Source organism: Trachymyrmex septentrionalis, unplaced genomic scaffold (assembly GCF_001594115.1).
Source record: "Trachymyrmex septentrionalis isolate Tsep2-gDNA-1 unplaced genomic scaffold, Tsep1.0 scaffold14, whole genome shotgun sequence".
In the NCBI taxonomy this organism is placed as follows: Eukaryota; Metazoa; Arthropoda; class Insecta; order Hymenoptera; family Formicidae; genus Trachymyrmex; species Trachymyrmex septentrionalis.
In genome coordinates this window covers 156718-172587 of record NW_017304543.1, presented here as the reverse complement: position 1 = coordinate 172587, position 15870 = coordinate 156718, and the positions used below count along the sequence as shown (strand labels likewise).

Here is a 15870-nt window from a genome sequence, read left to right as displayed (position 1 = left end):
ATTTAAGCAAATTAAAAATTAATTAAATAAGAATTAGTAAATAAATTTATTTATAATGATATAATATAATTATAAGAGAATAAGAGATATTTCAGTTATAATAATTCAAAAAATTGTTTAAATCAAAATAACAAGTAAAGTTTAAAAAATATATATTATAATAGTAAAAACAAATAAGAGTGGACATTGTATAATTGTGGTCATTTTATATATAGGAATGTTGCGTTGCGGTATTTAACCCTCGTAGGTTCAGCGGTTGTCGTAGTAATTATATCATCTATCTTCATGGATCTTTCAAAAGGAAACTTGACATACAGAGCATGGATACCATTCGATTATTCAACCCCAATTGCATTTACTTTCGTATATACTAACCAAATGATAGGCATGTCATGTTCCGGTTTAGTAAATGTCGCTTGCGAGAGCCTGGTTTGCGGATTCTTACTGCACATATGTTGTCAATTCGAGATACTGGAATATCGATTGAAAAATATCAATCAGAATCAAAACATTCTGCGCGATTGTATTAATCATCACAATTATATAGTTAAGTTAGTTTCTTTGAATAATTTTCTTTTTCTTGAATTTGAAATATGTGAAATACAAAATATTATCTCTTTTATAACAATTTTTTTATATCCTTTCATTAAAATAATAAAAAAATATTCGAAACTTTTATTGCCTAATAAATATATGTAAAAGATCACAGATTCAGAGAATTTTGACTCGAATTTTATGATATAGAAATATTTTGCACTTGTTTTAATAATTGATCATTAAGTACATTTAATGTGAACTCGACACAGATAGTAAATCATTGAAATAGAGATACTTAGAATAATGGATTTAAAATCTTCTATCTAATCGCAGATATGCGCACACGATAAATGACAAGTTCGCGAAAATAATTGCTGTTCAATTCGCGGTGAGCATGATGGTAGTGTGCTCAAATTTATATCGAATGGCTATGGCAACAGAGTATATGAAATTTGTTCCATTGATGATGTATACAGGCTGCATGTTGGCACAGATTTTCATTTATTGTTGGTTTGGAAATGAAGTCAAGTTAAAAGTATATATATTTCATTTAAAACAAATTAATTTTATCATTAAACTTAAATAAGAAATAAGATAAATTAATAATGAGATAAAAGTGATTAAGAAAAGGAACTAAAACAAATATGTGATATTCCCTTCTTATAATTTGCAATATTTTCATATTTTTATTTATAGAGCCTTCAGTTGGCGAATAGTGTTTATAATATGAATTGGCTGGAACTTAGCAATAGCAGCAAGAAGGGTCTACTAATAATTATGAAACGTTCGACGTTTCCCATCGAATTTAGTAGCGCGTATATTATCACAATGAATCTTGAATCATTCGTAGCCGTTAGTATCAATAAATTAAAATAAAAATTATTGATTGCAAATGTTTCGAATATTTATAAATACATCTATAATTTTTTACAGTTACTTAAGATGTCATATTCATCTTTCAACTTGCTGCATCAAACACAAGAACAATAATGTGTTTATTAAATAAAAAGTAATGTTTTTTATTTTTGTTTTTGGTTTTTTATAAAATCATATAAGAAACGCAGAACTATATTAATAATTAATATTGATGCTAATCGTTTTATTAAAAACAAATAAAATTTTGTATAACATTTTTTATAAAAATTTACTTAAAACTGCAATGTGCACAAAACATATTAGTAAATTTATAAATATATTAATTTATGAATAAAATTGTGAATTTAAACACAATATTGTAGAAAAAATATTAATAGTACAAATAAATAGAATTGTCGCATATATTTCTTTTCTTTTCATATATAATTTCTTTACATCAATATCATGAAATGCTTTAATGATTATTTCGATAATTGAAGTAATTATGGGATTAGATGTTGTAGTAAGTAACAATAACATATGCATAATTTATATTAAATTTTCTTGCCAGATTTATTTTTCATTAATTCATGACAATTTTTATTCAATATTATTTCACTAAACATATCCAAAATAACGTACAAAAAGATAAACGCAAACATTTTTTTAATATTACATTATTTTAGTAGTCTCTTGAGGTATTCTATAGATTCATTTAAATTTTAATCCTAATGTAAGTAACTTAATCAATAGTCTTTGCGTTTTTTGCAAACTTCTTTCACGTTGAAAGACAAACGCACTGTCAGATGCATGCACACATAAATACACACATTACATTTAAACAAATACTGAGCATCGTAATAAAAAAGGTGAGCGTTAATTAATAAGTTATAAAATACCAGTTCATTATAGTTCATATATTTATCGTACTTATCGTATTTTAATGAGATATGATCATTATAATATTATTATCTACATTATTAATCATAATAATAAATACACTTATACTTAATTCTTAATCTTTTATAAAATTGCAACTGTTTACACTAGGACAATTCTAGCTTACCGAAAAATTTTTTTCTGCTCATATCTTTGTAAAGATTATATTCTTTTTTCCTCTTCATATATCAAAATGTATTTAAAAAATAATTTTTGACGTTTTGTATTTTTCAATGATGTTATCGATTAATAAATTAGTATAAAATAAAATTTATTAATGTGTAATAGTTCACATTTTTTTTGTACATATGTATAACTGATCACAATAGTGATCATACGGAAGATGTCGATGCATCACAATGAAAATGGAAGCGTTTTGATCATTCTATTTACAAACGTCATCGTTCCTCCAGATTTGATTTGTAGATCGATCTACTGTTGAATTTATTGTTCATGGAAACGGTATTGGTCCTGACCTGCGTGTATTTTGGCCTTTTGTATCGCGTGCTCCAGTGGAGATAACTATACCATCCCGCCACCAAGACGCCTAATCCGTTACAAGTGCATGAGAAGATAAGGAGGATCGTCAGAATACTTTCTACTTCGGGACAATTAAGGTCGATGTATCTAATAAAATATGCATTGTTATTTTAAAAGCATTTTTACATAACATCTTTACATAAATTATACAGTTATTACTAAACTTGTTATATTTATATAATATAGATTTCCGATAAAAGGAAAAAATCGAAATGCTTTTTATAAAGATTGTCAGAAATGTAAGGTATATGTATATATTTTAATTTCTACGATTTTTTTAAATGCTCTAGAAAATGTTACATAATTTTATCAATCTATGTTCAATTTTTTGGCATACCTGATTACACCTTCGAGTGAATCAGGCGATTCGCCGCGTGGTCTGCATACGCACGTAGCATTTAATACTCGTGCCGGAGTGCATTCCAATCCCATAAGACGTGACAAGTGTATTGCAGAGAATATGCACGCGCTCACACATGCAACAGTTGCCAGAACCGCCAAAAATACGCTAACTACCTGTTCATCATGAAGAAACGTGATATAAGTGTGATAGAAAAAGAATGTGATTTTTGTAAGTAATATACAATAATTATTTTAGAAATAAATCAGAATAAAATTAATAAATCAACTAAAATATAAATAAAATTGATATTTTTCCGTAATTAAAAATTTTTTAATTGATTAAAATAGAAACATTGTCTATATATACTATTTTGTAAAACAATATATTATAATAATGCTGTATGCTTAAATATCTTGTACTGCTTTAACAATGTAAAAAATTAGACGAGCTGAATAAGTGACTCGGCCTTGAAAGTGTCTCTAAGAAATCTCTACAATAAATCAGAATTTTTATTTACCTTTGTAGCGGAAAGACAAAATCCAGAAGTCAAAGTCGGATATTCCTTTTTAAAACAGCACAACAGGCAAATTCCAAAACTTCCGGACATCAAGAGCTGAAAATATCGAAATATTAAACAATTGAACAAAAAAAAAATATTACAACTTACAAAATGTTAATGCACGGCATACTTACGCGTTTAAAGTTACACATATTCCATTTTAAACTTCTTATTGAAATATTTCGAAAAGTATAAAGGATACCAAAAAATATTTTACACAAAAGTTGATTTAAAGGGGATTAAGCTTTACGTAATCTTAAAAAATAAATTTAAAATAAAATTAATATCTTAAGATTACATGAAGGTCATTTTTTTTAATAAAATGAAAGGTTTTTCTTATCTAATATGATTCCACTAATTATTCTTTTTAATAAAATGAAAGGTTTTTCTTATCTAATATGATTCCACTAATTATTCTTTTTAATAAAATGAAAGGTTTTTCTTATCTAATATGATTCCACTAATTATTCTGCATATAAAAGTATTAAGGTAAATAACGAAAATCTAATATAGTTTTATGAGATATTTTATTTTTTATTTTAACATATTTTTACATGAAATATGAAATATCTCGTAAAATATTAATCTTTTGATAATAATCATACCTTAATATTTGTTTGCATAAAATAATGAGATGAATAAATTGATGTAAAGAAAACATATAGTTACATACTATAAAATGCATAATATTTTTGTTTTTACAAGATATTTCGATGCAAAGGTTAAAATGGGATACCCTGTACAATTTTATTTCATATTAATAACACTGTGTAAATATAAAATTAAAAATGTTGTAAGAGAGCAAAATAATTAAGACGATTACTTTTATTGCATACTTACCTTTAGTTAATTAAGGATTAAGCTTTTTAATAATATTAAGTTTTATAAAAAATCTGAAAGCGTATTATATTCAAAACCGTTAAAACCGATACAGCCAATAAATAACGATTAGGCTCAATAAACAATCACTTTGACTTAAAACTATTAGGTACATACGATTATAGTATATAAAAAAATAATACATCTTTGTTATTAAAAAGCATGATTATATCATTTTATAATACATATGTAAGTCTAATTGCAGCCATATGTTAGTGTGCCTATTCTAGCAAACTCAGCTTATTAGATAAGCGAGGATTACCATTTTGCATTCTTGCATTATCATGGTATGGAATGCAAATTTAATCGCCGTATAAAATTATTGCACTTACGGGCATGCCACTCCAATACGGATTGTCCATAACAGGCAGGTGCGGTGCCCAAAGCAACAACCATAATGACAAAGAAATCACCGCGACGCCGAGAATAGTCTGCAATGCCGCCAGACATCGAGCTAATCGTCGATGATAGATCAAAGGAGGTAAAAATTTCTCTGGGCCTAAAAATATAAACCTACTTTTTACTCTCATGCTACTGTTATCGCTCGTATCAATACATATATAATTAGCGCTAACACACAATCTATTACAAATTTATTCAGAACTTGTTCTGTGGATGATTACATTATTCGTACATTATTCGTATTGTAAGTTAGCATACTACGCATCAACTTATTTATTTTAAAAAATATGAAATATCAAATAATATTAGACAAAATAAAAAAGTTAGATCATTTTTTAAAGTGATTAGGTAAATTCGAACACAAAGGAAGTAAACTAATATCTTCATCTTTTATCGCGATTCTCACACAGACATCCTTTCTTAGTTGTCGTGGGATTATTCCCCGGAGGAAAAGTCGATAATTTCGTCACGCAATTCATCATGTTGCGTCCGTTAGAAACGTTTACTCGCGCAGATCTCTTAAGTTAGAGAGTTGAGACATGCAGTCGGTCGCCTATTAGGTAATTAGGTAATTCGACGTTGCGAAGATAGGCATACGCCATTTTATCCTTCGCTACGACACACATTTCCCCATATAATACAAACTGCCGATCATTGACCGATATCTCATGGTATCGAGAAACTTAAATCTGCGAAAGAAAGGAGAGTTTCCGAACAAGGTGGCCTCGTCACCATCCCTCCTTACAAGGTATCTCAACCGGTTGAATGATTGAACGTCCTTGCCCCCCACATATCAAAGAAATCGTCAGGAAACTGCCTACTACCATCATTTACACTGCAAGATTGAGTATTTCTCATTGGGATATTGAATAGAAAATGCGAGCGATCGCCTACCACCATAGCATTTTGCAACGGTATGCAAATGACAGTTCCTTGTCGAGTTTCATAAATATCTCAAGTATCTTTGATTTATAAGAAAAACTATACAATTATTATCAAAATATAGTGCTGCTAAATAACATATGTTATATCTCTTAATTTAAATTTTTTTTAATATTAAAAAAAATTCTTTATAAATGTGTATATAAACATTTTTTATTTTTTAGACACATCAAACGGACGAGAACTAACTTGAAAAGCTAATTATACGTATGTATATATAATTACAAAAAAAATATTATAATTATAAAATAAGTAATGTCTTTTTGCACAACTTCATGCAAGATATTTAAGAAATACACATAGGTATAATTAGAAATAATTAAAAAATGCATTAATGTAGAACGCATTGAGTTAATGTCTGATACGATAACATTTAATTTTTTCATCGCTATATATAGCTAGATTACTCGAACTATTCTTACTTTCTCTTCAAATCAAAAATTCGTTATAATGTAAAAAAATATGATTAGTTATTCAAAAATTACAAATGAACGTTGCAAGAATCGATTATAAATCAGTTTCTCACTATAAAATTTTTCATTATAATAATAAAAATGGATTTTCTCATGAATGATAGATCAATATTTATAGATTAAGCAATAGAAACAACGATTAGCGCAATGTATTTATACTATTGAGAACAGACTATGAAACGCTAGTGTGAGGAAGAAGTGAGTACTTTGACCGCCATTGAAAAACCGCAAGAGTGAAGGGATAGATGCACTATGTTTACTGGATTCGCTGTGCTGAATACTCGATTGAAGAAGTATAGTATGCAAACTTATATCGCAGTCAGATATACTATAAGCCAATTAATATATTCAAAGTCAAGCTACAAATTAGACAAAATTAATTAGAAAATTACAAAAAAATAAAAGAAGAAAAGAAAAAAACAAGAAATTTCTCAACCATTAACTATAAATTCAAAAAAAGAAGCACATTATTAATTCTGATTTTTCTTATTGTTTATTATTCTGTTTAATAATTTAGAATTAAATGTAAGATAATAGAATAAAAAAATAAATGTTATAATACATATTTATATAAATCTCTTTAGTTTTAATGTATGTATAATGTGGTAACTCCATAATCGTGTATGTGGAAACTCATATACGTACCTGAGATAATTATTCTCTATGAGCCCAAGTCAGTGTTTCTCAACTGTTTTGGTGTCGCGACACACTTTAAACCAAGAAAGATGATAGCAAGGAAGAACCTAGACGATATATCTAATAGATATGTAAATCTTATCCTTCTACGTTTAAAAAGTAGACTTCAAGATAAAGACTCTTGGAAGATAAAAATTGTTTGTCATATTTTATAACGTACTTATTCTTTCACGTTTAAGAAAGTTTTTAAGATAAGATTGTCAAGAAATAGAAATTGTTCATATTTAATATAATATAGCTAGCAACATTAATCGATTGTTATACCGATTAATTTATTCTGACAACAATAAAAAACGTTTTTTTCTCTACACGATACTGTAACAATTTACGATATATAATATTAATATATTTCATTATTGAAGATTTGAATTATTTTTTTTTACTATTTGCTGTTACAATATAAGTTATTCTTATAGTTCTTAAAAATTATGAACAATACATATATATGAGACTAAAAAAATCTTAATCTATAGGAAATTTAAATCATTTTAAGAGACAAACTAGCGTCATCATTGTTTAATTAAAATAAAATTTTTATTATCAAGGTAACTCAAACTTTTTTACATTATTGCCTGATATATTTTAATATTGTTAGAGCATAAATCAGTCAGTATAACGATCAATGTTGCTAGAGATATTAAATACAATCAACTGTTATCTCTTAAAAGTTCTATCCTAAAATCAGTATTCTTAAAACATAGGACAATTTTTACACTATTAATTTTTACGCAGAGACTGATCATGGATGCATTTTACGTCGCGCGCGTGTAAAAGAGAAATTCTTTTGCAGCGCAATACGCATGCAGAATTTTAATATCTCACGACATCGTCGCTCGATGCCAATTCGTGGAAGATACGATACGTGCTCGCTACGGAAGAGAAAAACAATTTTCACACACGGAAACGTAATGCGCGCATCTGCTACGTGAGGATTATGTCTCTAACTGTACCGCAGGTACGCGCTATAACTGGCGAACGAGGCAAACTGCAACTGCAGAATATAAACGTCCGCATATTATAGAAAGGTCGTAAGTCGATAAAAATAAAAACCAAATATAATCTCGATTTTCACGCGTAATTATCTTAAGGTAACGTAAAATTGCAGATTGTTCCTTCTATAAAAAACAGTGTTGAACCGTTTTCGATGTGATCGGACGATTACTGCAGTTGTCAAGTAGCAGATATTGCTGCTCTTTTGAAGAGCGATTCGCACGGTGCGGGAATGCAGGACATGAATACGCGTTGTTCGTATTGTATTGCTTCGCCATATGTACACCGTATTTATTGCACAATACGAGGATATACCGGTGCGAGTATAAAGGAAGAAAAAGCGGTATCAAGAGGTCAAACGACACAACCAACGGAATGAATCACGTACGCACTTATCACCTTTAATTTAATATCCATTTGTCAATGAATATATCGCTAGTATGATACTAAAACTCAGCAGCTCAGATGAAATTTATATACTTACTTGACATGTGACCCAAGGTAATAATAGATAAACATTGTGAAAATAATTGTCGAATTTAGAAGTTAAAAACATGCTACGTTCATTATTAAAATTACGGAAGTTGAAAATTAGACTCGTCCGGTGCAATTACTAAAGTCAAAAAAGGAATTTAAAGTCGATATTATTTAACAAAGACTCGTATACTGCAACCCATTCACCGTGTAAATTCCAAACTACCTGTAATTTGTCTTCGTTCACATCAGGTATCGGTCACGTCGACTACGTAAATGGGCCGGTTTATGTGAATGTGAACGTGAATGCACATTATACGTATGAGATAACAATGAGCAACGTCGATCCTCGTTTCATACGTCACGTCGTCACGGTCGACAAATTTGCCGCAAAATGTGCGGCCCACGTATAACATACGCATACTGGGTGGTACGTTTTCATCATCCGTTGTCCCCAATGCATGAATAATGCTCACGATGTAACTTGCGTAAGAAGGCATGACCGCAGGTTAATTAAGTAATTGCACTGTAATTTTGCTAACTAACGCGGTTGTAAGATGTTGCAATTTACTTCTAGATCGATATATTCAACAAATATTTTCTGTCATGTTGCCATAAGTAAGAAATTTATAATATAAACATTTTGTATATAAATAATTTTTACGCCGTAAAAATTACATTAATTGATTAATATTTGTTGTATGTATACATATATATGCGTTGCGTGTATTATTTGTTTGCTCAAATCATAAGTACATATATTTTAAACTCATTTATTTTCAATGTAACGAGGAAAATACGATTGTTTGACTACTGGCCGAGTGTTTTTAGATGGAAGCCAAACGAGGATTACACATGTAAGGGCGCCGAAATTGGGCGTAAGAATAGCGGGTCGGTTTGTAAGTCTACCGATCCTGAAATAGAATTAGGGCTACGTATAAGCCCTTGAACAGAGCGGAACCACGGTACGTACACACTTCATCAATTTCGATCCTTCGTACCTCGTATGTGTTGTTTATTTTCAAAAAGGTACTTACCGTTTACGTAATCATTTTTTGCTTTAATTAATATTTCAATATTAATAATAAGATCAAATAATATTACTATAGAGAACAGTTTATATAGGTATGTATGTTCATAGATATTTACTGCTGATCTTCAGATTTTTTAAATAACGAAAATTTATAATTCTATTTGATATAATATTTTCTAATAAAAAAGTTTAACTGCTCAAAATTATATTTCCTGTGAAATAATTTTCGTCTATTGCAATCAAGAAATAGTAAAATGTTACGATTTTGCAAGTATAATGAAATTACGCTATGATAATTAATTACAGTGTGTACAAAGCGAGACGAGTATTAAAAAATACAATGAATTTTTTGCGCCAAGATGAGACTGCGTATTTCGAATACATACCAAAAAGATCACGCGATATATTTCCGGTCTGATACTTCCGCTATCTGCCAAGAACCATGTGCATCCACTTTAAGTTCTGTGGCCAGCGGAGCAAGATACGTTTAAAATTCACGTCAGTGAAATACATATACGCGAGAGTAATTGAAGAAAACAAGAATTTTTTTTCTAAATAAACGGTAAACGAGTAGTTAGTAGAATTTATAATAAAATCCGATACTCCGTATTTCTTCAACCGAATTCTTCAAATAAATTGCATTTTTTTCAAACAAAAACTGCATAATATATTTTGCAATAAAATAATTTTCTAGACACACACACACAAAAGATAAAATAATTTTACCTAACATACAATTTTAATAAAAAATATCGAATAAATTATAAGAACAGTAATGTGATAATTGAATTTCTCAGCATTTTAAATCGGTTGTGATAAAAATAGAATTTTTAAATTTTAGTGAATTTTAATAAAATCTTTAAAATCTTATTAATGTTATAATATTCTTTTTACAGGGTATATATTATATATATTTGATATTTTTTATACATTAAATATTCTTTAATTAAATCTTTTATATATTAAATATTCTTTAAATATATTTCTCATTTAGGACATGACACAGATATGAATGTCCCAAGGTATTTTATGTCCGTCTTCTTTAAAACAAACTCTCATTCTTCCGCACATTGCATTTTCATCACCTTTAACTCCTTTCATTAGCTATCATTTGCTTCATGCATTTGATTCTATCTAATTACCACGGTGATAAAAAGCCGCTGCACTTTCCTGCAATCCATGGCGGCGCTAATTATAATCTTCCTGTCTGCCTTGGCATCAACCTCAATCCTGCTAAGCGACCGACCGACGGCTAAGAGCGATAGTCGCGTTCGTTAGCGTACGTAGAATTATATGGCAACACCATAATGTGTCGCGGAAAGCAACGAGATTATTAAAAGAAATCGAGAAAATCAAATTATACCGGGTCGGTCGCATTCCGCGACCGGAGAAGCGATTCGCGAGCGCGCGATCTTACCCTCAAGAGAAATCGATCGCATAGCCGTTGATTGCAAAAAATTAATAATCATACACACACGATTTCATCAGATCGTGGAGAGCGCAGAGAATACTATTGCTTCTTTCATCGGTATTTTACCGATTGCATGAGTTCTCGGATATTATATGTATATTTCGAAACGTTCGCTTAGATTCTTAAATTTTTGTATCTTTTGTGTCATCGCAATGCGTACAATATAATAACGAACAATAGAATTATCGCGTTCTACTATTTAAGAATCACAAAATGATATCGCTATAAGGTGCAATCGCTTGTTACACAATACGAAGCGTGCAGAATATATAATTTTTTTAAAAAAATATTTCAAAAAATCGACTGTTCAAGTCTGTGAGACGAGAAGTAGAAATATAAATTTAAAGAATTTAAATAATTTTATCGTGCCTATCGTTAACACTGTGCTTCGAAAGATACAAAGCTCAGGTAAAAAGTGATTGTACTCACGATGGCCGGTCCGATGCATTACGATCATTCTACTGTGCCTCAAAGAATTTCTTGTGGGCGTGTGTCGACCGGCTATTTGAGAAGCTGCCAGATTGACAGGAACCGTGGTTGATAAACAATTGGCCATCGATGGTGCCCGACCAAGTTCTTTCTCTTTGTCTCCGCGGTAAATACGCCCGATATTTCCAGTTGAAACTGCACCTGTCATGTACGGTGAGTACTTAGTAACAAAAATTACTTTACTCAGGTGCCAGTAACCTTTCTCGCATCTTTCTTATTCCGTTCCAGGAACATATTTAATATATAAGCAGGAAGATATTTTGCAAGAAAATGAATCAGTTCTTACACACAGCAATTATGTATGATGTCATAAAACTCGACTTTGCTTTCATATTTCAGAAATCCGGGATTACTTAATTATTATTTACACACGCGAATGTTAAGTTTCTTTTATCCTTCAGAAAATTATAATATAATGGTATAAAGTTTAAATTTTGTATCCGTCGATCACATTTGCAAAATTTTTGTATATATTTTATATTTTCTTATAAAAATTATCATATTCAATATTATACTATTATATTTTTTTAATTTATCATCATTAAAAAACCATGTAAAAATTAATGCAATTATCCACATGCACTGTCTACTCCAAAACGCCACTTTCATGATATACGTCATTTTATTAGTACGCACAGTCTTGGCACGCGCGAATATAGCTGTCGCGAAAAACAAGAGCTGTGGTACATACGAGAATTCAGGACGATAAGGTTTCGCGCACTGGTAATATCTGAAGTAGAACAAACAGGTCAAGCTGGCACGAAAGATTAACACACGGTATATATAGACGAACAGTGTAGAGTCAATTTAATCTCAGTTATTATAGTAATCTCAGTTATTAGTACAGATTTCCATTTTCATGAATTTTATTATTTCAAGATTTTAATTAAGCTTATATTATAATAATGCTTTAAAACGATATTATTTACGAGCAATTCAACATTAATTCATCTTAAAAAAATGAAACTAAACCAATAGCTAATTTCTGTAAATTTTATATACATTTTCCAGTTTTGCAAAATTAAATTTTTTACAGTGTTCTAAAGATGCTCATTAACATAAGCGTTAAATTTGATCATCGATTTAATTTATGATATTACTATTCCAATTTCAATGCAAGACTGCACTTAAAGATTGACACTAATCAACATATTTCGTACAGAATTGGAAAATATCATAAATTTCACAGAAATATATTATTAGATACTAAAATCCAGTTCTGATTATATAAAATACTTTTCTATTTATTTGTATTAATATAATTCATATTATTATTTCTCTTTATTGTTTTAAATTAAGCACGCCAATTTACGAAAAGGCTTCTGTAAAATGTAAGCGGAAAGCGCTGAATCTACGTGACATTTACGAATGCAGGAACCGTATATCAATCATCGCGCGTTTAAATAAACTATAAATAGTAGGCATTTCATGCACACACGTAAAAGGCGCATCGTAAAAAGTGCATTCAACTCACCCGTGACTTTGGCAATGTGAATCTTCGATACGTTGCCCGCGCTAACGGCGCTATTAACCCTGTTATTGTTATTATTATTGCTGCCATTAATACTGTTATTATTGTTGCTTTGAGGTACGGCAGACGTGTCATCGTGAACTTGATTCAAATTACCCACACTCATGGTGGAAGTGACACAAGGCGGCATCATCGGCACATCCTGCAAGATCGAAAAAACGATCGCGTTAATTTTGACAAATGATTCTTGTCACTTTAAGAAAAGAGTGAATTATATACTTTTGAATAATACATCAACGTAGTCGAGAAAAATAGTAATGCAATATTTAAAATTATTATGTATGTATGAGATTTTTTAAATTGATTAGCAAAGTCATATATTGCGACTCTTCCTTTTTCTTAAATTTAGAATTAGAATTATTTATTATGTAATGATTTAAATATAATAAAATACAGTTACAGAAATACCATTCTTTCAAATTTGCATTACAGTTAAATGTTAACTACAGATAAAAATTAAATTAAAAACTTTCTTACTAAACGTTTAACTTTTAAATATAAAAGAGTCATTTCCTGCCTCTGTAAGTGCTACATTGTACGGAACAAATGCTTAGCATTAATGTTAGAATGTAAATTTATGATGATTTGCGCACAACGAGCATATTTAGATAATTAATATCGGTTACAATTAAGATTCTAATTATGCTAATGTGAAACGTTATGGTTGTGAAATTCAGGAATTTTTAAACGCGTTTTTCTTAGACGCTTCCTAGATGCTTCCTACATGTTTTATAACAGATTATTTCAAGTGATATAAGAAGCAATAGATATCTGTTAGCCTTATTTATATTGACTATTTTTCTTTGGACTCGTTAAGTAATTAACAGTAAATACAACGGTTTGTGAACTAATCTTTTGTGTATCTTTGCTCTGGTGAGATGTTACCGTACGAGATGTTACAGCTGCGGAATGATACTATTGATAGCTTCATATAGAGATTATTTTATATTTATACACTCTTTACGCTATATTAGAACATCTGGTAAAACTATGTACAAATATTTTATTTCAGATTCAATCCTTTTAAAATTTAAAAAGTCATACCCTCTTACCATCTTTGTATTTTTGTTACTATTTAATGTTCAGAAACTTTAAAAGATTAAACTAATACTGTGTTAAAATAAAATCCATTACGCACTTTCACTCGCGTATATAATTTTAAAGTCTATTGATGCTCTGAAATTTTTGTTAAATTAAAAATCTATAACCAATTGCTTGCAGAATGAAAAATAGCGATAATTTTATGATATCTTATGCATTCTTATTTCCCATTTATGTAAGGATACCCGTATATGAATGTCTGCTACTTTAAAAGAGCGAAAGTCATCGAATCGATAATTGATACTATGTAGTAATCATGTTGCACTGGCAGCACGCGAAGCTTACTTGCAATAACACATGTAAAACAGAGACAAGTGAAAACTCACCTTGTAATTATCGTAAAAGCTCACCGGCCGGCTTCTCGGCGCATACTGAATCTCTTCGTCAGTCTGCATCGTGCGTATGCTGTGACAATATTCCTAAGGGATGCGCGCGCAACTCGTAGGACGTCCTCCGTAGGTCACTCTCCCTTCTTCCTCCACTTCCGGCGGATCTACAAAAGGTAAGCGTGATGGCATGACACTTAATGAGACCACGGTTAAGAGTAGTAAATTAACGCAGTAATGCGCAGGTGCATGGTAATCTCATGTGCGTACAAAGAATTGTAAATAACAATTTTTCGCACTAAATAGAAAATGAATACTAAATCGCCATAACATGAAAATATTGTGTTACTTGAACTTTTTCTGTTATTACTTTATTTTCTTATTGATTATATTAAATACAACTATTTATTTAGTTTTTAATATTATATTTTTGTGCTTTTCTAATTCTTTTGAATTAAAGAAGACTCTGTGAATACGGAACGCTTTTTATTTTATTGTAAATAACTATTCTACGATTTTTAAGACATAAATTATTATTGAATTTATTGTATCATTATTTTTGTTATGCTCGTTTTTTGACCATCGACCTTATGTGATTAATTATCTCTTTAGTATAAAATTTTTAATAATATTTATAATAATTATTATTATGATTAATGATTCTTATCTAATATTTAATATTAATTTATCTATTTCGTGTTTTAAACGACGAGAATAACTTTCGAAATTATAAAACATTTATTTATTATTTATCTATTATTAATTTATATTCGAATGTTTTTGTCAGTTAAAAGAATGATTCGTGATAAATATTGTTTTCTTGTACACATACAAATTCTTTGCTTCTTTCCTACAGAAGTATATTTGAATTCAATATACCCTTCACATTGGATGTGGTTGATGACTCACAAATTGTCAAGCAATTTTGGAAGGGAACTTTCTCTTAATCCGATCCGACACGTCATAAGTCACGCTCTGGCACTGCGAGGGATGTGCTTGTGCATAAAACAGAGATGATAAGGCATCTGAGACGAAATAGAGGGTCTACAATTTTCTTAATATTCGCGTCCACGTGCCTGATCATGTGCGTCGCGCATCCGTCACTCCATAAATGTCCGCAAAATTGGAAAAGATTGCGTGAAAGTAGCTTTGATCGTTTATTTAAATAGATCGTTTATCTGAAGAATAACTGAACTTTACTCTGAAAATATTTGCTTTCGTACGCGTTGAAATAAATAATTCTAGACAAGTCTAGATAAATCTAGATAAATGAATAATAAAATTTGCTTT

General features: G+C 29.8%; 2 protein-coding genes across 2 annotated transcripts in view; one reads left to right on the top strand and one right to left on the bottom strand.

Moving 5' to 3' along the window:
- The window catches only part of LOC108745542 (odorant receptor 46a-like), a 1983-nt gene extending 456 nt beyond the window's left edge, over nucleotides 1-1527 (top strand). Inside the window, exons 2-5 of the mRNA XM_018481733.1 lie at nucleotides 210-551; nucleotides 871-1072; nucleotides 1234-1389; nucleotides 1471-1527. Of these exons, the coding sequence (XP_018337235.1) occupies nucleotides 210-551; nucleotides 871-1072; nucleotides 1234-1389; nucleotides 1471-1527 (757 nt within the window). The remainder of the gene's footprint in view (nucleotides 1-209; nucleotides 552-870; nucleotides 1073-1233; nucleotides 1390-1470) is intronic.
- A 1056-nt stretch (nucleotides 1528-2583) lies between these two features.
- The window catches only part of LOC108745541, a 26561-nt gene continuing 13274 nt past the window's right edge, over nucleotides 2584-15870 (bottom strand). Inside the window, 8 exon segments of the mRNA XM_018481732.1 lie at nucleotides 2584-2958; nucleotides 3209-3387; nucleotides 3732-3827; nucleotides 4985-5151; nucleotides 11563-11763; nucleotides 13097-13295; nucleotides 14581-14665; nucleotides 14667-14747. Coding sequence (XP_018337234.1) covers nucleotides 2730-2958; nucleotides 3209-3387; nucleotides 3732-3827; nucleotides 4985-5151; nucleotides 11563-11763; nucleotides 13097-13295; nucleotides 14581-14665; nucleotides 14667-14747 — 1237 coding nt within the window. The 3' untranslated portion in view covers nucleotides 2584-2729.